Source organism: Muscardinus avellanarius (genome assembly GCF_963383645.1).
Source record: "Muscardinus avellanarius genome assembly, chromosome: 9".
NCBI classification, from domain to species: Eukaryota; Metazoa; Chordata; class Mammalia; order Rodentia; family Gliridae; genus Muscardinus; species Muscardinus avellanarius.
In genome coordinates this window covers 31,010,496-31,035,014 of record NC_137795.1, presented here as the reverse complement: position 1 = coordinate 31,035,014, position 24,519 = coordinate 31,010,496, and the positions used below count along the sequence as shown (strand labels likewise).

The following is a 24,519-nucleotide window of genomic DNA, read 5'->3' as shown; positions in this document are numbered from 1 at the left end:
GAGAGTGTGTAGAATCAGGATTGTAGAGAGATTGCAGTTACTGGCAACAACCATTTCTAAAGCTGTAACCATGGAAAGGAGTGACAAAATCAAGGTAGTAGACAAAATAAATAGAGGAGAAAAGAACAAGGGACCAGGACATATAGGTATTGCAAAGATGATCTGTGCATATACTGAAACTGCAAATAATTTAAATAAGAGTGTGGAGAGAGTGATAATAAGCGAGCAGCCACAGATTCCTAGACATGAGAGGGAATCACCCTAGAGACAGTGTCAGTGAAAGCCTGAAGCAATTCAGGGTATAGTGGATGGTGTGACTTGAAATATAAGTATGAACAGTGGGGTTGGGTTCGTGGGGATGCAGAAGGGAGGATGCTCTGTGAGTGACGATGAGGAGGACACTTGTACATCTCCAGCACACACCCTGTAGGTTATGACAGAAAGATCAGTCATGACTCATGTGGTCTGCAGTTAAAAACAGATCCTCAGGGAAGAGCCAGAATTCTATTAGATCGAGAAGGTAAGGAGAGTGTTCAGAGGACACTGAGATACAGGCCATTCTTTTTGAAATGCACAAGGAATTTCAGGGAATACAGAGGGTCTGTTCCTGGAATCATAAAGAATATGGAAGGAGAAGAGGGTTCGTGCAGATCCCTGTTGAGGTGAGAACATGGTGGGAATATCAAGGCTATCTGGGGAGCGTGGTGCATCTTGTAGAGACTGATGTAAACGAGAATGGAAAATATTCATCTTTAGCTACTCAAGGCATATACAGACAAAGATACTAAGACACTATGAGTGGTGAGGGAGAGGATTTCACTCTTGGTTCCTGTGAAAGAAAGGAAAGAGACCTAGGAAACCTGACTTGGTTCCAGTATGAGAGGCTCCTTCTAACCTCCTCTGGGTGTGTGTGTGTGTGTGTGTGTGTGTGTGTGTGTTTGTATTTGTGTGTGTGTGTGTGTGTGTGTGTGTGTTTGTATTGGGGTGAATGGACTTTCTTCAAGTGACCTGAGTTACTCCTGACTCTAGGTGATGAACCTGATTGCCCAAGAAGGTGCACAGTGCCTGAAATATTACTGAAGATAGTACAAGCCATCCTTTGGCAGAAGTGGTCTAAGAAAGACTTTCTAAATTATCTAAAACTCTCTCTTTCCTCAAAAAATTTACTTCCTGATAAATATATTTACATATGGGTAAGATATAAATTATAGACACATGTAATATACAAAATAAAAACAGCACACATATAGATAACTATATAGAATACAAGGATTACAATACAAATTCTACAAAGATTTCAAAGCCAAAAAATCAACTACACCCAAATAAAGGAAGCAGAAATATATGTGGTATGTGTCTACACTGGATGCTGGAGGACTGACTGGGTTATACCAGAGAAAGGTGCACAAGATGGCTCTGCAGAGTGAGAGGGACACTGACTGTGAAATAGGCCATCAGGAAAGAACTCAAAGAAAGAGCTGTAGAGTTAGCAATAGTAGATATTTAAGGACTTTTGGCTATGGTTCGAATGTTTATGTCCCTCCAAAGTTTACACATAAAAATGTGATTCTCAAGTTTGATAGTATGAAGAGGGAGCCTTAGGGAAGTGACTAAGTCATGAGGGCAGAGCCCTGTGGATGGTATCAGTGTCCTTATAAAAGAGTCCCAAGGACATTTGTTTGCCCTTTTGTCCTTCTGCTATGTAAGAAAACAGTAAGAAGCAGCATCTATTAGGAAGGGTTTCTTACCAGAGACACCAGACACCACATATGTTTGTGCCTTAAACCTGGACTGCACAGGCTCCAAAACACTGATTAACAAAATTTGTTGCTAATAAATTACCCAGTCTAAGTATTTTGCCACAGCAATTTGAACAAAATAATACACTTACTACTTCTCAGGTGGAGGAAAATTGCCAAAGGTTTTGTTTGTTGTTTTTTTCTTTTAATTTTTATTTTCTTTTTATGGTAGTTTAGTCATGTGATCACACTGTATCTGGCAGTGGATCTGGCAACAAGGGAAATAATCATGATTTTTTTTTTAAGTGTCAAATGCTAGCTGTAAGAAACTGTAAGAAGGTTATTACAAAAGACCAAATGACAAACAAGAAGGGTGCAAAATGGGATGAAATCGATGTTAATTGAAGGGGAAGATATAAATGTTGAAAATACTGAGGTAGAAGCAGAGTCCTGGCAATGGATGGGCTGTGGGGACTGTGACAGAGGGAGGGATCAAGTTTGCCACAAAGACCTGAATCAAAGTGAATGGGAAAAGAATATAATTAACAGAAAGAGGTGATTCAAGTTAGGAATGAAAACATGGCTTTCATTTGCGACTTGAGGGTAGTGCAGATGCACCAGGAACCTAGGGGGACATTCAACAGATGGTTGACAATTCAACACAGAAACCTGGGCAAGAGTTGACAACTGAAGGTAAGAATTTGCTGGTCCCCTGTGAGGGAATGGGACCTTCAAATTCTGTTAGCTCATGAAGCTTCAATGTGTGGAGTTTAGAGAGGGCTGTCAAAACAGCCAAAGACCTAAAAAGGAATCATAGTCAAAATGGGAGAGGTGACAGAGTGCCACCCACTGTTAAAAGCAGAGAACATTTAGACATTGCTGGACGCTACTTGCTAAATATAATTAGGAAATGATTGTTTGCCTTTGAATGAGCAATTCACTAGACACAGAGGAAATAATCTTGGCAAGGAAGAAAGCTCTCCTTTTTCCAAACAGAGAACAAAAACAATTTTGAGTGGAAAAGAAGGAAAGTCACTTAGGTATTCTCTGTGGTAGAAAGGTAAGTTTAAGGTCATACCTTAAGTAGGACGCCTTGTGAACAGTCCTAAGGGTTTAAGGAGGAAGAACTAGAAGAGTGAATGTAAAAAAAATGGAATGGAGAACAAGGAGGAATGAATGAAAGCAGGACTCAGGAGCTAATGAGAGGAGGAAGAAGCTTAGAAAGGACTTGACTGTCCTGGGCTCATGATGCTCTTTAAGGCTCTGGATGCATCAGGCCATCTTGTCGGGCCTGCTTCTGTTGACTTTCACTCCATGTTTTAGGGCTTTTGACTCAGTGGCCTGATTTCTGTCCCATTCTCCCGATTTATCACTTATTCTTCCTTTTTTGGTTTTTTGAGCCTAAACTCTCTTACATGGAGTCCTGATCCAGTGCTCCTTTGAGAATTCCCACTTCAGTGTCTGGCCTCAGAGATTCCTGATAGCTCTGTCCATGGTGGAGTTACCGAGGCACGGGGGTGACTTCGATACGGCAGAAAAACCTTGAGCAAGGGAATAAATGCATTGCAAAATGCAGAAAAGTACCTGGTGAATACAGCAAGGGGCATGTTCAGTGAGACCTGTGCATCTAGGAAGAAGAGAGACGGCGGAGTTGGGGAGATGGGTTTAGGTAGAATCTACATATTGTCAGCGGGGATGTTAAAGCCCTGTTTTAAAATTTCTCCAAGGAATGATGAGCTCTGTGTAAAGCTGAGATATGATGAAGGGGAAATATTAGCTGGACTATTGGGAAAATATGGAGAATATGAAACAATAATTTCAAAAGACAATATATAAACTGTGGTTTATAAGATAAAGATAGCAGTAATATTAAAATCACTGAATATACTCATTCTACTGTGTGTGTTTATTCAAATCCTACCTAGTCAAGTCAAATCTGCCAAATATCAACTTAAAAACTTCAGGGCAACTTAGATATTATAGAAAATTAAATATCTACCCTATCAGATACAATTAGGTTAAAATCTTTTTATTATAATTCAGAATTTTCTTTTGCTTGAGCCCCCAAGTAGAATAAATTCTAGAAAATATATAAATATTTGGAATCATCTTTGACATTGAGATAAGAAAGAATCTATTTTAGAGAATAGAATATAAATTAATGTGTAATGTAAACCGCATTAGTATTATTAGTGATAATAATAGTACTATTTACTAAGATAATCTTACATTGGTATCACTGCCCAGTCTGTTAGGATTATCATGCTGCTGAGAGTTTTTAAAAATCCAGTAGAGTATAAAATAAATAATTTTTGAATTTAAAGAAATGTATTATCTCATCAATTGAACTCAATCCATACAAAGTAACATTCAAATAATATATATTCTTATGATGCATAAAAGAAGATATATAAATTAGTCAAATACTATTCAGGGCTAAACAGCCTTATTTAACCATTAAGTGAAAAGATTTCTACAATGTGTGACTGGCTTACTTCTTAAATGCCACACCGTCTAATTTAATGTTTCTCTATATACCATCAAGGAAAATATGTATTTTCACTAAACACTGATTATCTTTTATCTAAAATATAATTCTCTAATTCTCTATCAAGTTAACTATAATCTTAAATTATATTGATATCATTTAAAATAAACTGCAGCCATTTAAAGTGTCTGCTGAGACAGGAGGATCGCACAGGTTCGAAGCCAGCCTCAACTACTTAGTGAGGCTCTCAGGAACTTGGTGAGACCCTGTTTCCAAATAAAAATATTAACAGGTCTGGGAGTATAGCCCGGAGGTAGAAAGCTCCTGGGTTCCATCCCTAGTACCACCAATAAATAAATAAATAAATAAATAAATAAATAAATAAATAAATGTTTAAAAAAAGTGTCCATGTGTAGGTTTTTTTCTCTCTCTCTTTTTGGTGGTACTGGGGTTCCTGGAAACCCTTCTACCTCCGGGCTACACTTCCAGACCTATTTTATACTTTTTATTTGGAAACAGGGTCTCTTAAACCAGCGCGGCTGGTTTGGAACCTGCGCGGCTGGTTTGGAACCTGCGCGGCTGGTTTGGAACCTGCGCGATCCTCCTGTCTCCGCCTCCCAAGTGCGGGGATTACAAACGTGCGCCACCACGTACCGTATGTAGGTTTTAACAGACATATACACCTGTGAAACTACTGCTTCAGTTAATATACCACGCCCTTCCAACCCACAAAAGTTTGCTTCTATTTGCCAACAATGTCAAAATATAAAACAGTTCATCATTACACATTATGGGCAACTGCTGTATCTAAAGTACAGAGATTTTGATGGTCTTCTAAAGTATTTCCCCTTTTATGTTGTATGTTAAATTAGTGCATAAACTAACAGAATTTTACATGCTAGAAAGTAAATACTCCCCATCAACCATGTCATTTTAACTTGTACTCCTATTTATTTATTTATTTATTTATTTTTGTACTGGGAATTGAACCCAGGGGCATTCTACCTTCAAGTTACACCTCTAGCCTGTGTGTGTGTGTGTGTGTGTGTGTGTGTGTGTGTGTGTGTGTGTGTGTTACTGCAGGTGGAACCTAGGGGCTTTTCTACCTCCGGGCTATACTTCCAGACCTATTTTGTACTTTATTTGGAAACAAACAGGGTCTCACTAAGTTGCTGAGAGCCTCACTAAGTAGCTGAGGCTGGCTTCAAACCTGTGTGATCCTCCTGTCTCAGCATCCCAGGCACTGGAATTACAAGCGTGTGCCACCACGCCCGGCTCATCCTCTAGCCCTTTTTGAAATAGGACCTCACTAGGTTGCTGAGAGCTGCACTAAATTTCTGAGGCTGGCCTTGAACTTGTGATCCTCCTGTTTCAGATTCCCGCATTCTGGGATTATAGGCATGCATGCCACCATGACTCCTACTCTACTTTTATTTTTAAATCGTTTTAAAATAATGTGTGTGTCTCTGTGTGAGTGTGTGTGTGTGTGTGTGTGTGTGTGTGTGTATGTTGCTAAGGATCGAACCCAGGAACATTTTGTCTTTGAGCTCTATCTCAAGCCCATTTTCTTTTTATTTGAAAACAGGGTCTTATCAAGTTGCTGAGAGCCTCAATAACTTGCTGAGGCTGGCTGTGAACTTGTGATCCTCCTGTCTCATCCTCCCAGGTCTTACAGGTCTGCACCATGATGCCCGGTTCCTACTCTACTTTTAAAAACTGTCTCCATGGCTCAGTGAAAGAAAACAGCATGTGGTGAGGCGGGGGAAATTTCCCCACTTGATCAGCAAAGAAGTGTAGTCTCCATAAAGTTAGTTGCTGAAGCCAAGGGTAGTAAAGGGTTAGGGCAAGAAAAAGTTGTCTTCTTCCCCATTCCAGATTTGGCTTCCATGGCAGAACTGAAAACTCACAAATTCCATTTGTGAACACTGTGAACACCATTTCGTGTGCATCTGCCTGATTAGCATGCAGCTCAGAGCCATCCCTGGCAAGAGACTGGGGAAACACAGTTGTAAAAGGAGCTGCTCTCCCGGGCTGAAATAGTGCCAGCCAATCTGATGCCTGCACACAGGGAGACGTTCAGGCCGGACTTCCAGGCTAAAACTCAAGCGTTTCCTTGTGCATAATAATAAAATGAATTTTGAAAAGGGCACTGAAGTATTAAGGGAGGTCTTTGGCACTGATGGGCTATAATAATCCTACTGGGGAGAATCTAACATCCTCATTTTTGGAGCAGCACAATGAGATTACATTAGAATAGATGGGATATAGGACAAAATGAGGTCATTCTGGTGTACTGAAGAATTACCTTGAGGTACAGGGGAATTGTTACTGAGTCATCACTTCAGGACTAATAATAGCACTAGTAATAGTACTGGCGAAGGGTTTTCAGGCATACTTTGGAATAATTTTTTGTTATTCTCCATACCTTCTAGGACAGTATTCACAAGAAGAGGCTTTGTAGTCAGAACTGGTTTCACATTTGGGCCTTGCACTTGTTAGCTGTGACTCTTAGATGCAGCTTAGCTTCTTGAAGATGCAGTTCCCCATCTGCAAAATGGTCATAGTAATGCTTTCCTCCTAGGATTTTTACAGATTTCAACGAGGCAATACATACTTAGTGATGAGTACAGGGCCAAAGTTTTTATTTTCCCTCAGTGTATGTGGATTTGGTTTTTTCAAGTGGTAGTGTTCAGTTTTTTAAACCTTTTTGAACTTTGAAATGGAATACAAGGAAAACTAAATTCTAAGTAAACTGAGATTCACTTTGGTTTTATTTATATTTTACTTGAAACTTAATTCTATGCAATTTAGGGTGTTACTTTGTTGTTCTAATCAAATGCACACCTAAAATGTAACTTTAGGTTTTACAAATACAAAATTGAAAATGCCTTTTACCCATCCTAAGATGCTTTTTTTAACCTCCTCAACTGAGGCATTTAATTTTTTGACATAAAAACGGGATTGTTTTGTTTTGTTTTGTTTCTTTATAAACTGTTAGAGAGGAAATTCATACCTGCCAAGAGCTGGAGAGGAAAATAGGAAGAACCTCTGGAACTCTTTCAGTCTAGTATGTTAAACTGAAAACACTGAGAGGAACAGAGTGGGAAACCGGTGAATATTTTGGCTTTTATAGAAAGGGAGTGTGCCTCATAAACAGGAGAGTTGGAATGTGTGGAAAAGTTCCAGTTAAAACAAGAAACAAAGCACATGACTAATATTGCTTTTCCAAGTTAGACAAATGCAGCTTTAACCAGAATTTACCTCAGGGTCCCCAGGAGCCTTGGGATGGTGAAACTCTCTTAAGTTACAAGTCTGAAGGAGAAGGATGTGCGGAGATGCTGTGCAGCCAGCCGCCAACTTCCTTCCTGAGTTTCCCTCACTTTTCTAGCTCCCAGATTCCCAGCAGGTGAGTGTCAGAAGACAAGTTGGCGGGCTTAGGTAAGTAAGCAACCACAAAGCCATATAGATTCTCTTCAGAAACTAGTCTTGCTGTATGTTGAGGGACCAGTTGGCCCACTCAAGAAAAGTCAGGGCCTAGCTCATGTAAAAACTGCAAAGTCATTGTCTAATGCGGATATGATATATATCTTCTTTATGTTCTTTAATCTCCTTTGCTCATCAAATAACACATCAGATGTCCATAGGATGGGATCTAAACATAACCAACTTTCAATCGGATTTTTACATTTTACCTATCCCTCAAATCCAGCTCCAGCCCAACCTGTATCTGGAGAGAGCCCTGTATGTGGAGAGACACTTGCTGTATTCTTTCTCCCAACATCTGCATGAATTGCCTTGTTTTTTTTAATTTTTACTTCTCATTCTGCACCACAAAATACTGTGAATTTAGGGTCACCTTAGCGACCAGGCTTGCCTAAGGGGTTTCAGTTTACATTTGTTTTATCAGTATAATTGATAGTGTGCTTAGCCAGGTGTTGTGGTTGGTGTATGGCTCTCGTACTGAACATGCTAAAACATAAGGAACCCAGACTCAAGGCCGGCATGTGGTACCTTACCGAGATCCTGTTTCAAAATAGAAACTAAAAAGGGCTGGGGTTGGAAGTTGGAAGTAAAATGCTCCTGGGTTCAAACCCCAATACCGAAGTAAGTAAGTAAGTAAGTAAATAAAAACAAATAAGTATAGTGTGATTTTTGAGGTAAAAATGTGGCCCAGGGTAGAACATAAATTACTCATTCATCCAAAGTTTGCTATGATCAGAGCTTTTTCAAAGCAAAACAGATTACAGCGTGTATCAGTGAATTACAATGAAAAGATTCTGATAGGATCCCATCTCTGAGCTTTTTGTGAAGACTAGTTTCACAAAAAGGCTAGCTTCACAGAAAGCCCAGAGATGGGATCCTATCAAAGAGTGTCATGAGGCTATACTTTAGTTCTTCTTGTAATTCCATCATGAACTAGAGCTCAAATTTACGCCATGCCAGCCCATTTGAGTTCCTACTCATGTTGGAAATACCCCAAAATGGGCAGGGCAGATAAGTGGGATGTCTAGTGTTGCCCCAACATTTCTTAACCTGCCTAAGATTGAAAAGGCTTTTTCTTCACCTCCTTTTGTTCTCCAAAAAAATCTTTTTGTCAGCAAAACACCCCACTATAATGGCATGAATTATTTGCTAAATAACAGGGAGTTTGAAATTTGTCCCTGAAACATAAAGGTTACATATAGTAAGAGACTAAAACAACCCAGCTTAATAAGAGCAAAGATATCAGTGCCATTTCCTAACACTGGCATTAGAAGGAAGTTCTGCTCAGTAATGAATTACCCAAAATGTAAAGGAAGAAAGGAACAGCTGCTGCAGCAAAATTTGTTTTAGGTCTGAGCAGTAAGAAAATGTAAATGAGTTTAGTGGCTTTTCAGCTGATACGGGTAGTATTAAAAAGTGCTATTTTAATTTAGTATCATTTATCATATATTAAGAATTATTGAGAAATAAATTTTATTTAAAATACATTATAGAACAATATATTGAAAGATCAAATGTTAAAAAATAATGTTAGAATAGATATGTTTGTTTTCACACATTTAGAACATCGAGATAAATTCATCCAGATTTGTATCATTACCAATCATAGCCAGATTGCTTTTTGAAATAAATCACTTTGGGAAATGAAAATTATTTTAAAATGTAAGTGATCAAGAGCTTTGAAACCCTCAGGAATTAAATTGCCAAATTAATCTGCCCTCCCAGAGACTGGGAGACTGAATATCTTACTTTTCTGAGGAAGAACAAACAGAACATGAAAAGAAAATGCATCTCTCTGTAGCAGATTCTTTAGAAAACTAAAACAGCTTTTTTTTCCACCTTTGAATGTCCTTGGGCTATCTCTTTAATCACTAAGACTTGAAACTATCATACTACCTCTTTTTCTAATAAGTACACCTTCAGACCTAATTGCTGGAGCCTCTAACAGAGAAGGCAAAAAAGAATGGGACCCAAATTAGAATTTTGCTAAATATATGTTTTTTCAAGTGAAAGAGGAGACAAAATTATTTAGACAAGATGGTTTTCCCATGAAGATGCTCATTTTCATTGCTGTGTGCTGAATGCTTATTTTCTACAAGTTTGAAACAAATAATATGATAGAAGAAAGGTAAAGAAATTTTCTGGTTGATGCTACCAGAGAGCAGTATTTTTTGACTCCACAGCTTAGGAACAAACTACAGATACTGAAGTAAATTTTTCAACAACATCTATATGGACACAGTTGAAATACACATTTGTTATTTATTAATTATTTTAGTAGTTAAAGTTTTGTCACAGATGTTATATCATTTTTAATTATGTCTGCTTTTGCCTATAAACAATAAAATTATGTTCCATATATTCTGAAGACTAAATAAAATATCAAATAAAAATGATAGTAAATAATGTGGCCTGTATCATGTATTTGCAAAGTAAAAGGATAAACCTAGAGGAAAAAGAGAATTGGAAACATTTATACCAATTTCTTGTTCCTGGTTTTGAGATATCATTTTTTTTTACTAACTAGCTGGTCAGGTGTCTTCTTTAGCTCTCCCACTCAGACTTGACTTTTCCAAGGAGCGCTCCATGCTTTCTCTTTCCCATCCCCTTTTCCAAGTTCCTATGAAAGTTTGACTTTTGTTTTATTGTTTGATTTTCAAAGAGGTATGTCTAACCACCTTGCTTTTGTTTTTTTCTAAGAATCTTTAGGAAACTTCCAGTCTTGGAATAATAGCACCAATGTATTTCTTTGCCTTTATTTTCATACCAAATGATAGCATATATTAAATTTCTGTGTGACTTGCAATAATCTTCAATAATCACATTTTGTATTTTGAAGACACCTATAATATTGACAAGACCAAGAAAATGCCAAACTCATACTCTAAACTTTCCCTTACAGGTGCTCAATTTGTCTGCTTTTAAGAGTAGAATATGTGTTCATTTTATTTAAGAGTAGAATATGTATGCATTATCAGATTAGAATATGTATTCATTCTAACAGTGTTTTCTTTGATTTTTAAAAGAAGTAGCTTTATACAATTATCTAATTTTAGTTACTTTGTATAGTAAAGCAACCAAGGAAGGGATACTTTCTGGGGGAAAAAAGCACATTTCTCACAAATCATTCTGTCTAGACATAATAGGAATATAGAATGATTGATTCTGAATATCAGGGATTTAAACCTTTATAAGTGTTACTTATTTTTGTTCTAAATAGTGTTTGTTGTAAAAATTTACCACAAAGTTGGGTGTGGTGGCACACACTTCTAATCCAAGAACTGAGAGGTTGAGACAGGAGGATCTAACATTCAAGGCCAAGCTCAGCACCTTAGTGAAGCCCTCCTAGAAGAATGTTCCCTTGATCTGATTGACTTTTGGAAAGATCTCAATCCAGAATTTAAACTTCTATTGTTTTCTTTTCCTTAGTTTGGGAGGTTCTCCCCAATTTGCATTTCTTCACTCTATAGACTAAGTATTCTTAAAATTATAAGAATAAACTGCACCATCTAAAACAAAGAGTACTTATATGGGAGTCATGAGAATATAGTCTCCTGATTTTTGTGTACTCTATACTGTTGTTGATAGACATTTTTATACTTTATGGCAAGCAGTATAGAGATCATTTCACATGTGTTATATACATTTAATTCTGGGAAGTAATTCAGAATCATTCAGCTTTAGTCAACGTTTACATCACAAAATGTAAATAAAATAAAGGTGTTCTAAGACATTTTCAGTATCAAATCAAAATTATATTTGTAATGGATTGGCCTGATATATGTTTATTTAACTTTCTTGCTTTTAGGAATCATTGTAAACAATTAAACTAAATGAAGTTACTTTTTACTTAACTGTGACTTTTATATATTAGCTATATTTTGAAACTTTTGTCTTTATGACCCAAGTGACGTTATAAGGGCAGCAAATTACATTTACCATAAATTTAGATACCTAACATCTTTTTGATTTCTGAACCTAGAACTAAGAACTACACACACACACACACACACACACACACACACACACACACACACGTAGAGGCATATATGTATGTATTATGTATGTATACACTATATATGTATATATAATAATGATAGTAACATTGTACCAGTTCCTTTATTGAACACCTACTGAATTCTGTGCTTGACATCCTCATCTCACTTCATTTTTGTATTAACAATCTGTCTGATCAGGGTATTGCCAATCCTATGATCCTGTGACACAGTCATGGAAATGATGGCTCAAGTAACTAGCATAGCGCCACATGTCTAATAAGTGGCAGTGCCATGGAGGTTTGGAGTTTCTTCCCAGTAACCATTTATCAACTCTACTTAATCACATCTGTGGCCTCCAGTTGTAACCTAATGAGAAGTAAGACTCCCCTTTATGCTCATGATCAAGGAATACAATTATCTAGAATGTATGCACTTATCAACAATACGTCACTAACTCACTTCCTGATTTCTGTCAAGGCCAGGCAATTTTTAATGACACGGGGCTCATTAAAAGTGACTAAAGGACTAAAAAAAAGGGGCACGTAGAAGGATCCAGAGCTACATAGTTTAAGCATCATCATTCAGCTTTCAGTCCTTAAGAATTTTCATTAGGATCGATGCAAGTTATCTTTCATAAAAATGTAGCACCAGAGAATAAGGAATAGAGGGCTGTAATACCACTCCACTGGCCCAGATAGCTGAATATACAACAACTGCAAGGGTAAAATGGGAGAAGGAAGGATCCAAGAACATGGTCTCGTGAGGGCTGGTAGATAAAGCCTGCAGAAGAGTTGTTTCAGGAAAAAACTTCGCTGAGCAGACCCGAAGCCTGGTGACAAACTCCCAGTGTCTATAAACAGCAGATGTGTGTTGGTGTGTACACAAAGGCTTCTACTCTCACAGTAGGGTGTGTGTGTGTGTGTGTGTGTGTGTGTGTGTGTGTGTGTGTGTGTGTAAGAGAGAAAGAGAGAGGGGAGAGAGAGAGAGAGAGAGAGAGAGAGAGAGAGAGAGAGAGAGAGAGTGTCATGCTGACTGAAAACTCAAAATAGTTTGTCCATTCAGTGACAAAGGATTACTATGATTGGTGTGATACTTGCATGTTAGACATCTTCCTGACTGGCATATTTTAAAAAGAAAAAGAAAACCTTTACAATTCTGCCTGTCAAAGTATATCTGGCATGTCTTCTGTGAAGCGTAACCATGACACTCTCCAGATGTAATGTTTGACACTGTTCCCCTGGAGTTCAGTTTATGGCCTTCCTCCAGTCCTGCAGAGCCATAAGCGTGACCTCTTCAGATCCATTTATGGGATCTTTTTTTCTGCAGCTACGTAGACTCTGAGAAATGTCAGCCCTGGAACCTGGGAAGTATTGACAGGACCTAAGTCTTTATCTCTTTTGGTCAACATCTTTAGGTGTCTGCAGTTTGAGAACAGAGCACTATAACTTTTTAAAGAAAGAAAATGCAAAGCAAAGAGATTTTTGCTTGCAAACTTGTTATGTACCATGCATGCTATGGGAGTAGTAGCTGGACCTGAGTTGGAACCTCGGTTAACTTGGGAGAAAATCTATCAATTGCTAGAAACAAAAACCAGAGCCTGAGATTTTGCAGCTTCCCTTCCATGAGATGCAATCTTAACTGCAGACACAAAAGTTGTACTCGCTGAGTGAAAGCTTGGTCAAATGTAAACTGAAATAGACCTCGCTACATGTTCCACTTGGGCCAAGGCCAACAGCTGGTAGAAGTCAAGTTAGGTCTGTGTCTTAGTGTTTTTATGTTACTAAAACAAAACACCCGACATACGGTAATTTATAAATCACCGAAATTAATTAGTTACTTATTAGTGGTGCTGAGGATCCAATCCAGGGCCGTAAACATACTAGGAATGTACTCTAACACTGACCTATACCCCAGCCCCAAAGACTTAGTAATATTTCTGTTGGCTTTGCAGTGCTGGGGATTGAACCCAGGGCCTCATGCATGCTAGAAAGGCACTCTTACACCACTGAGTGACATCACCAACCCCGACAGAGACCAGCAAGTGGGGCTGCGAAGTCCAAGATAAAGACACTTGGATTCAGTATATGGTTAGAGTTTTCTATCTTTGCATGGCAAAAATAAATAAATAAGTAAAAATTGTAAAAGGGCTAAAAAGGGCAAGCACTGCCTGAAGACACATTCTTTTCACGAGGGGAGTCACTGACCTAATCATGTCCTTAAGACTCCATCTCTTAATACTGTTGCACCGGAGACCAAGTCTTAGCATATAAACTCCAGGAGACGCACTCAGATCATAGCACTTTGCCAATGTGCTTGATTTCTAGACCTATATTATTTTTTTTAATCTGATAACTAAAATTTAAAAATTCATTCACTCTTTTGAATATGTCAGGAATAAGCTGTTTTTGCATTTTGCAGGCTAAGCTAGATGGAAAGCTTTTAGGCTAAGGAGATTTCATACTTAGATGATAAAGCTGGTAGTGAGGGAGCTCAAAACAGCGATTTCTTAGTTCCTGGAATTCTAGGCCAGATCTGGGAAGATCAGTGAAACATTTGTAGATAATGTATGTAAAAACTGATATCAAGCCAAGGACGAAGGGTAGAGAGACATAGCATAAGAGTATAAATAAGGGAACATTAGGGGTATGAAGAAAGATGCTTTCAGCTTAACCCAAACCATGCCTGGGGAAAACAAGGAAGGGAGCCCCTGTACCCCTACACTGCTAGTTAGCACTCTGTGCTTTGGTCCTGCCCTTGCTCCCACTGCCAGCACCCTTGTGCCGTACCCAAGTCAAAACCGACTTTACCCTGGATTCCAAGATGTTGGGGACAGTTGAGAGAAAGAGATGGAAAAGAGAAACCAATTGGAATGGGGTAGGGTTATGATCTCTTTAAAACTGCTATGTCCATGTGTGGACACACACACACACACACACACACACACACACACACACACTTTAAGGCCTATTACATTTTTTTAAAGAAGTAAACACAGGTTAGAAAAACAAGAGGAGATGGTAAATAGCGGTACCATATGTCACTGTCCCCAGGGAGCCATACTGAGAGCTGCCCTCCTCCTCCACCACTGCCAAGTCTCAACCCCAGGTTCCCATGGCGACTAGGTGAAATCTCTCTAGTGCTCGTCATGGTGCATGTTATTGTTTGCTTATGTGGTTCCCTCTTTACCTGCATAGTGAGCAAATTACAGTCAGGATGTCTGCCTCATTTACTGATGCCTGGGAGTGAGATTAAGAGAATCACACTGACTTCCAGTGGCCTTAGGACATTTCATGGTGGAAGAAAAACTGTAGAAAAATGTGTTGTTCCCCAACAAACTCATGATAAACTCATATGTGAGCCATTCATTCTGTATAGTAGCTTGTGTGTCTCATGTCTATAATAATGAACTTTGTTTTAATTGTTTAAGTAGTTAGTTCATAGAGGAATAAAAACAAATAATTTCCAGGTACAAGAATGCTACTGAAGTATAACTTACCGTAGGAATCTATAGAAATGTGAACTGTCCATGACCTTACAGTGATCCAGTCTGAGACATTAAATTGGGTTAAACAAGTCATTAAGTTTAACCCTTTCCTTCTAAAATACTGAACTGTGCCATTATGTCTGCCTCTAATATTCTTCACAACACAACAGTAGATACTAAAGCAATCGGAGTTTCCACTTTAACTAGTTTAAATGTTTATCAAGATTATTTCTCAGAAACTTTTTTCACTATGACTCAACAGAGCTTTTAAATGTTGAAATTTATGTCTGCATATGCTAATCTTTACAGGAAGCAAAATGGAACACCTGCTTGGTTCAGAAAATCTAAAATATGGCCAGACTTAAACATACTAAAAAACTTGGAGGATTCCTTTGTATTGCAGAAGACTTCAAGCCAAACCCCCAAATTTTGCTGAAATCAATTTATATCCCTCTACTTTCTTCCAACCTTATAAAAATAAATAATAACTATCCAGATATTTAATACAATGAGCAGATTCACACTTTTTAAATAAAGTACATGCTGTTTGATGTTATGTATTTAGAACAAACAGTTATCTTATTTAAGTTTTGTATATATTTTGCTTAGAATGGTGTACCTTGCTAATTTGAGAGCAATTATAACATCTCATTTTCTCCTTCATTACAGAAGACAACAGATGTGTCTCTTCAGACGCAGTGGCCTGTGCCAGGTGCCTTGCGCTGGGTCCAGAATGTGGATGGTGTACTCAAGAGGTGTGCCTTTTCTTTTTTTTCTCTCTTTTTTCCCACCCTCAGAGTTGACTTTCTCCCTCGCAGGATCTCATTGCCCTAATATTCTGTGCCTTGAAGGTACACCAGGAAAAAGAAAGATAATGCTGAGCATCAGAAGAAATATATTTGCAGGGAAATAGCATATCTGGCCAAGTAAAATCAAAGTATACATTTTTTATTTGGAAAATTATGGTAATTTTGAGATGAAGTGTAAGTCATTTTATGTTTTCCATCTGTTGTATAGAGAGAATTGGCCAACACAGATAATAAACTTTGATAGTTTCATAGACTTTGGTGTGAAATTCATGCTGTGGCTTGAGGCACGGGGTTATATGCCCAAGTTGGATTGTTCCCTTGTATGTGTTTCTTTAAAAAGACAAACTAAAACCACTCTGGTCGTACCTGCCTGTAATCCCATTACTTGGGAGACTGAGACAGGAGTATTGCACTTTCATAGCCAGCCTCAGCAACTTAGTGAAGCCCTCTGCAACTTAGTGGGACCCTGTTTCCCTGTTTCAAAATAAAAAATAAAATAGGGCTGGGGTTGTAGCTCAGAGGTACAAAATCCCTGGATTCAATCCCAAATTCCACCAAAAAAAAAAAAAAAAAAAAAGCAAGGTAGGCCAGGCACTATGATGCACTCGGGTAATCCCAGTACTTGAGAGCCTGAGAAAGGAGGATCTCAGGTTTTAAGCCAGCCTCAGAAGTCCTTAGCAATTTAGTGAAACTGTGTTTCAAAATAAAAATAAAAATAAAAATGGCTGGGGGTGTAGGCTGGAGGTAGAGTGCCTCTGAGTTCAATCCTCAATACCACAAAGAAAAAAATAATTGCAAGCTAATTTGTTGGTCCACTTCACTTGTTTTTATTTGAAATATTTGAAGATAAGTGATTACTTCATTTTCTAATCTTGTGCATAAATGTATTGGTCATATATGGAAAATGTGATACTTTTGACCTGTGACCTTGTTCATAAGATAATTATGTATACTTAAGTTCTGTGGAATGGGAAATAATTCAGAATTCTTTATTGTCCAAAATTAGTGTCATTGTATCTACCTAGAGAAATAAATCCTAATGACAAAATTCATAGTAAAATAATTTTAATAGTTTTATTCTTTCTTGGCTCTAAAAGTTTTTTTTTTTTTTTTTTAGTTTTTTCTTTTGTCAATAACCTCCTATTAGAACTACTTGTATATGATAAATTTCACCAAAGAAGTCATTTGCTAACTGAGGTTTCTTCTCTAATGAGACTGTCTACATGATTTTCCAGTTATTTGCGTAGCTACTGAGAATTGGAGCTGATAGATAGGATTTAAGGGCCTTTTGCTTGACATGGAGCTAATCTCCAGGTTTCCTGTCCTCTGATTTAACTCAACAACTGTGCTCACCACCTTATCTTCCTTTATTCTTCCTTCCTTTGTTGCTGATGCCCTGAGGTATTCCCAGGAGAAAAAAGAAAGATGAAAAGTAGCCAGGGATGGTGGGCCTAATGTTCTTGTGTGAAGTAAGTCAGGAGGAGGAGAATGTTCAAAATAACTACCATGCCTGAAAACCAACCTTCCTTGCTGACAATCTGAAGCTCAGCAGATGCACCCTGGGTTATTCATGAACTGAGAAGTGCTTTTCCACAACCCCTGGAACCAGGCAACACAATAGAGAAGTCAATTATTGGGTGCAACTCCAACACATTCTGTGATCCAAAGACCTGACAGACTAAACTCATTCTCAGAGCCTCCCTTTCTTCATTGCTGTAACCATGAATTTTGAGTTTATTTGGAGTTTTGTCAATACTGTGTTATGGCTTAATATTTTCTGATCCTAAACTAGCACTCCATTTTCAATTTCTACTTCCTCACTGAGGAAGATCCTTAGAGCCCTGAAGTGTGTGCTGACCTGTCCTTTACTGCTGAATGCTTTAGTGAAGGTAGTTTGGAGGAACTTTCAAAAGATGCTTCAGAAGATCAGTTGTCACTCAACTGGCAGGGCAAGTTATAGATGGACCCCTTCTCCTATCCCTGACAGGCACAGAAATACAGAGAAGCCACAGAACTGGCAATAATAGTCCGGCCATAGAAGGAGGGATTGGGGTAACCTAGAGGGAGGATACTCAGGTGGAAGGAGGTAAAGAAAGGGGGGAGTGGCTGCTGGATGAGAGGAGGCAGACCTGTGTACACCACTGGAAATTTCTATATTCTGAGAGTTTCAGGTGAAACTCTCAGCAAAAACATTCAAAATTTACATGACCCCCAATTTTCTTCTACACAATGTAAAGTGTTCTAATTTATGTATTGAAAAGGCAGGCTCAGAAAAGAGACTAAACTGGATTCAAATCCTAGTTCTGCCAATTTCCCGGTAGATTTGTGCATCTTAATCACTCTGAGCCTCAGCCTTCCTACCTCCAAAATAGGAATAGTCATTGCACCTGCCTTACACTTTTATGAAGACTGAAGACAGAATAAAGCAATGTGAGAGAGGCATCTGGCACACAAGTACCGCTTAGGAAATGGGAATTATGACTCTGAAGAGCTTTGGTGAGGTTTAAAAAACTAAGAAGATTAGCTAGGTGCAGGCCTGTAATCCCAATACTGGGAACACTGAGACAAGTAGATCACATGTCCCAGGCCAGCCTCAGCAACCCAGAAAGGTCCTTGGCAACTTAGTGAGACCCTGTTTCAAAAACAAAATGGCTTGAGGGTGTAGCTCTGAAATAGAACACCACTGGGTTCAATTCCCAGAACCCAAAACAAAACAAAATAAAAATAAAACAAAACAGCAACAACAAAAGAAACCTCTGAGGATTGCCTAGGATGGCTAATAACAGGCTTCAGGGGAAGCGTGAAGCTTTCGGACTTGGTCACTGTGCACAAAAATCACTAACAGAAGGAGCTGTCCACTCCCTGAAGGCTGACCTGACATTGCTGTGAGGCAGCCTGGATGGTTGGATTTTGGAAGATCACCCATCATTTAGGTGAAGATACAACTGATATCTGTGATTTCCCAGCTAGCAAGCTGGGAAGTTTTTTGGTTGTTTTATTTGTTTTTGTTTTGTTTCTTCTTTTGCTCGTGATGAGAACAGATAAGTAATACCATACACCTGGACTGTATAATTGTCAAAACTGGTCAAAAGTAAAAAGTAACTCAAAAGTTGAGACAAGGTATATTCTGTTGTTTGCATTCTTACGTAGGCTTTAAATCTGAATTTCTATATTCTTTATTTCTCTTTCTTTACATGTTACATGAAAGTAACCAGAAAATAATTAGAATAGAAAGGAAGGACTTTATCAATATTAGGTTTAATGTCTTATGTGTCTTGGTAATGTTCATGAAAGACATAAGTTTTGAAGAATTCTCTTCCTTCCCAGATAAGATATATCTGATACCGGGGGTCACAGCACAACCAGATTAGACAACCTGGTGTTATAGTTATTCTAAAATATGATGTGAAGGACATTTTCTGTTAAAATAAAGATGATAGAATTTTTCTACTCTACACAGGTTGCCATATTTGGCAGCCAAAAAGTAAAAAAAAAAAAAAAGAAAAGAAAAGAAAAGATAAAAAATGAGACATAGCCCTGTGTGTGGTACACATCTATAATTGTAGGACTTGAGAGGTTTAAAGAGAAGGGACATATGTTTTCTCTAATATGTCCAAGCTAGGGAATAGTGGTAATACCAGAGGGACTCCAGATGATGGAGGGGAAATCTCAGCAAAGCTTGAATGAAAGGATAGGAGAGGAAGAAAGCTGAGGTTGTTCAATGGAGGAGCTACATTCGAATATGTGTAATAGTATAAATATAACATGGTTAACCTGGACACTCTCTTTGGGGGGGGGGACAGAGGGGGAAGAGCATGAAGCACAATCTAAATGTACACCACTTTCAATATGTTCCACTTATAAAAATAAATAAATTTTAAAAAGAGAAGGATCAAAGGTTTGTGGCCAGCCTCAATAATCTAGAAAGACCCTCAGTAATTCAGAGAGACCCTGTTTCAAAGTATAATAAAATAAATATATAAAATAAGGCTGAAGTGTGGTTTGGAGGTAGATTATCCCTGGGTTCCGTCCCTAGGATCAAAAAACAGAAAAACTTGGACAAAAGTAGGAGGAAACCTTGGCTTATTCGTACCACGAGAATATTGCATTAGAATGGGTAAAAGTAGTAACCGATTAAAAAAAAAAAAAAAGAGTGACTTCAACTTGGGCTTTTCATTCTCAAATATGTTTTGGATACAGAAAGTTAGTATGAATTTGCCTGTGTTTTTCTGGTAGAAAAATAGAGCTTAAGAATTAGAAAAAAAAATTGAACTGAGACAAAAATACTAAAAATTAAAAGGGTGTGCCTTTAAGTTGCTTTTCTTTCTACAAAGAAAAAGTAGGCCACAACTGGCAGGAACGGCATTCCATTCTTGAGTTTTATGCCATGGTCTTTTCTTGCCTTTTCAAACCTAATTGGCCAGTTGGCAATGTTTTTCTGACTTAGTTTTTACTGTGGGATAAAAACAGCCATGCTGATTCAGATATTGCAAAATAATTGAGAACATTTTGCCGATTTCAGCAAAACTATTTGACATTTAAAGGTCACATGGTGTACCCTGATGTATAGTTACAGTAAATTAACCACCCTTCTTTCTTCTCCATTCTGTACACACAGACTGCCTGACTGGCTGAATAGAAAACTAAAGCTTTTTGTACTTTATTTCCTGTCCACGATTTGAAGTCTTGGGGCTTCACATCTGTAAAACGCACGTGGCCCTTTGTCTGTAGCATGTCATGGGAATCTCAAGGAGCGAGTGTTTCTTATGGCCTCTCAGCATTCCCAGCCCTCTAAGAAATGGGGTCCTCCTCATAGGCTGGAGCTCCCTGGAAGAATGTAACACAGACCAGAGCAATTATTCACCGCCTTTCTCTGAGGAACCCCAAGCGGTTTGTAGCTTGTATCTCACCTTCACTGCCTAAGTTTTTCCAGTATATAGGATAAATTTAGATACTAGAAATTGAGGCTTGGACTATTTTAAACTTCTGGCTAAAACCTAGGTGTTTGATTAATCACAAAGAAAATTTAATGTTTTCTGTTCTATGACGCTATTTATAAAATGACACCTGGTTGGAAAGAAAGGCACACTTCCTTTCTGCCTTCTGACTATGCTGAGATTGCAAGCGTGACCCATACTCTAATTCAGGATTAATGCTGCCACGGACCACATAGTCAACTCTTGGTTTGGGGGGGGCCACACCCTACCTTTACATACGCTATTCTCCTTGTTTTGCTGTTTCAAGTCTTTTATTGGCACTGGAACCAGAGAAAAACAAGCCAAAAGCTGCATTTGTCTCACTGACCCTAATCTGTCGGGTGCCCTGGTCTAACTTAGAAAGGAATAAAGATTTCCATCTGGATGTTTTTTCTGTTGCCTACCACCATCCTAATTATTCACCAGTGCCAGGGATGTCCTTGTTTATATTAGGAGCTTAATATTTAACACTCACTGTCCACTAGAGTTGATAATCCTCTTTCTCCATAGTCGTGTGACATTCTGTGTTTCCCCCGAGTTTTATTACCATACCCATATTTGTTGGCTTAATGACTGAATCCACCCATATTCTGTTGACTTTGATGAAAGGCCTCTGTTTGCCTGCCTCTATTTTGTGCCACTAGTACCGCATAGGCTATTGTCCCTGGGCACATATTCAACAAAAAATCTGTAACTGAATAATTGTTTAGAAATACAGTTCTCTGTACCATCTAAATTAAAGAAGGAATGACTGAATAATGGATCAACATAGCCACTGCCAAGAAAATCACTGAAAGAATATTCGGCTCATGTTTAAGCAGATATCCCCAATACTACGTACCAATGTAATATATAAAATAAAGCACATTTCCATGTTTTTCAACATGCTTTTCATTCTTAGGGGGGGGAACCTGGTTACATGAAAATTAAAACTAGCAATCTTTTACTTCACCAGGATAATTCAAACTTACGTCATTATTTCAAGTGTATTGCATGGCTCTTAGATAACTATCAACTACTTAATGGTGTATGATAGTAAAAGTTTTCGATTCAATTACAAAGTCAGGAGAATTTGAGCTCCACTCTGTTATCTCTCTACCTCATCATTAATATCTTCCTTGATTTATTGAATTATTTACAGGCCGCTGCATGTATAAGAAGCTAGGCAATTTTACGCTCTAAGAAATTTGATTTTTAATTCATTATTTTATGAATGTTTAGTACTTAATTAGGCATGTGATTTCTAAGGATTTGCTTTCATATTCCAAACCTAAAAGTATATGAAAACATATTGAAAACTGAGGCTCACATTTGAAACCAACAAATGGTCTATTTTGGCTACATTTTCTTTTGGATCTGTCTTTCCAAAGTAAAATATTTAGAAAGAATTAAATTGGCAGAGTTTTACAGTGATCAGTTAACATTTAAAATGCTTGGTTTAGGTCTCCTTTTAAATAATTCATTTTCTTCTTTTTAAATGAAATTTAAAAATTAATATTTTATTCATGTCAAACATGCCAGCAGTCTTTATTTGAAACACGCAGCTATTTATAACAGTTGCATAATTTGTTCTACACTTAAATAGCAATATTTGCTTATAGGTTCTCTTTGGTTATAACTGAGATGATTTGCGCTAAAAACCTCAGTGATTTTCCTTCTTTTAAACAGGATTTCATTTCAGGTGGATCAAGAAGTGAGCGTTGTGATACTGTTTCCAATCTAATAAGCAAAGGCTGCTCGGTTGATTCCATAGAATCCCCCTCTGTGCGGGTCATAATACCCAGTGAGAATGAAATTAATACTCAAGTCACACCAGGAGAAGTATCCATCCAACTGCGTCCAGGTTTGGTGATTTTTCAAATGAATCTGTGATAATCTTTAAAGTTACAACTCAATTTTCTCACTTTCCTTTTATGCAACAGGCGATATTGTTGTCGTAGAAATCAGAGTGAGCTCAGATTCAGAGGGCCAGAATTCTAGTTTTTATCATGCTTCTAGCTAGCCGGCTGACATCAGACACCCTGCAGACCTGACCATGATATAGCATATCGTTACATGTTCTGACCACAGAACTCTGTGAAGCAATTGTGTTTCTGCTCCACTAGAGCTCAGCAAGGATGGGAACAGTTTCTGTTGCATTCTTTCTTCAAGCCTAGCAGAATGATGGCAGAATGAGACTCCATAAGTACTTAGTGAATTGATTGATTGATTGATTGATTGATTGATTGTTTAATGGGACATGTGAATTAAGCTAAGTACCTAGAGCCTTTGCAATGAACTTTTAAGCACAAAACTTTAATTCATGATTATCATGATTACGTTGAGCAGCCTTAGGATAGCAATGATATTAATACACACCTGTCATCCTGTACTTCTCTGATACTCCCATGTCCATCACTGTGTATTTCACAGTTTTCTGTTTGTTTGTTTTTACTTTTTGTTTTTGTTTGTTTTGTGATACTGGAAATTGAACCCATGTGCATTCTACTTCTGAGCTAAACCCCTATCTCTTTTCACGTTTTTGTTTTTGAAACAGGGTCATGCTAAGTTTGCTCAGAATCTCGCGACATTGCTGAGGCTGTCCGCAAACCTACAATCCTCCTGTCTCAGCCTCCCAAGTACTGAGATTATAGGCATGCACCACCATGCCTGGCATCTGTCCTACAGTTTGACAAATGTTGTAGACCTCTGGGAAATATTTCTTTCCTCCAAAGCTAGAGACTTTCAGTGTATACACTACATACAGCAAGAGAAGTCAAGGCACTCAGAAGTCACACAGCACTCAGCTAGATGGACTGATTTAAATCCGTATGAAATAGATTTCAAGTCTTCATTATTTCCCTGTAGGTGGTCCTGTCTTGTGATTAATTTTTAAAATAATCATTCTTGACATACTCCTCATCTCACTCCAAATGCTGAACCATTTCTTCCAGAATCTTTGATTACCAGAAAAACAAAGTCCACTTTTCTCTTGGCCCTCGGAATGCTCCCAGCTTCCAATTAAAATGGTGCACTTCACCATATAAAATAATGACACAACCCAGTGTGACCACTCATGAGAAACAGTTGAAAAGGGACATGAAAAATTGAGAGTTACATTGGTAAGATTATGGTTCTTGCCACTTTCTACTGCAAAGAGATATGTGTATATTTAGTATGGTCGAGTTCTTTTTTAGAAAGAGCAAGGAGAAACAAGAATTACATGTTCTTGTTCATTTAACTCAATATGTTCACTAAAATCTTCCCTTAAATGCTCTTATAATTGCACATGGGTCTGTTTTGCACATGATAGCCTTTTATGATTGCTCAGCTGTCTTTAATGATTTTTTTTTCTCTTCATGCTATTCTAAGGTTAATTAGCCCAGTTTTCCTGATCTATATAAGCTTACCTAGTATTCTAGGCTGCTTCCAAAATCCTTAATTTCTTTTGCATTTCCGTATCTCCAGCAACACTTTCTTCTAGTGCCTTTTCCACTGTTCATCTGCAAGAGGCTTCAGGTCTCTCCGGGCTGTTGCCCTTCTTAGGCCGTATCGGTATCAAA

General features: G+C 38.0%; 1 protein-coding gene across 1 annotated transcript in view; it reads left to right on the top strand.

The window, feature by feature from the left end:
- The window catches only part of ITGB8 (integrin subunit beta 8), a gene marked incomplete at both ends in the record, with an annotated part of 81,261 nt that overhangs the window by 15,382 nt on the left and 41,360 nt on the right, over positions 1-24,519 (top strand). Inside the window, 2 exons of the mRNA XM_080701840.1 lie at positions 15,862-15,947; positions 22,646-22,820. Coding sequence (XP_080557966.1) covers positions 15,862-15,947; positions 22,646-22,820 — 261 coding nt within the window. The remainder of the gene's footprint in view (positions 1-15,861; positions 15,948-22,645; positions 22,821-24,519) is intronic.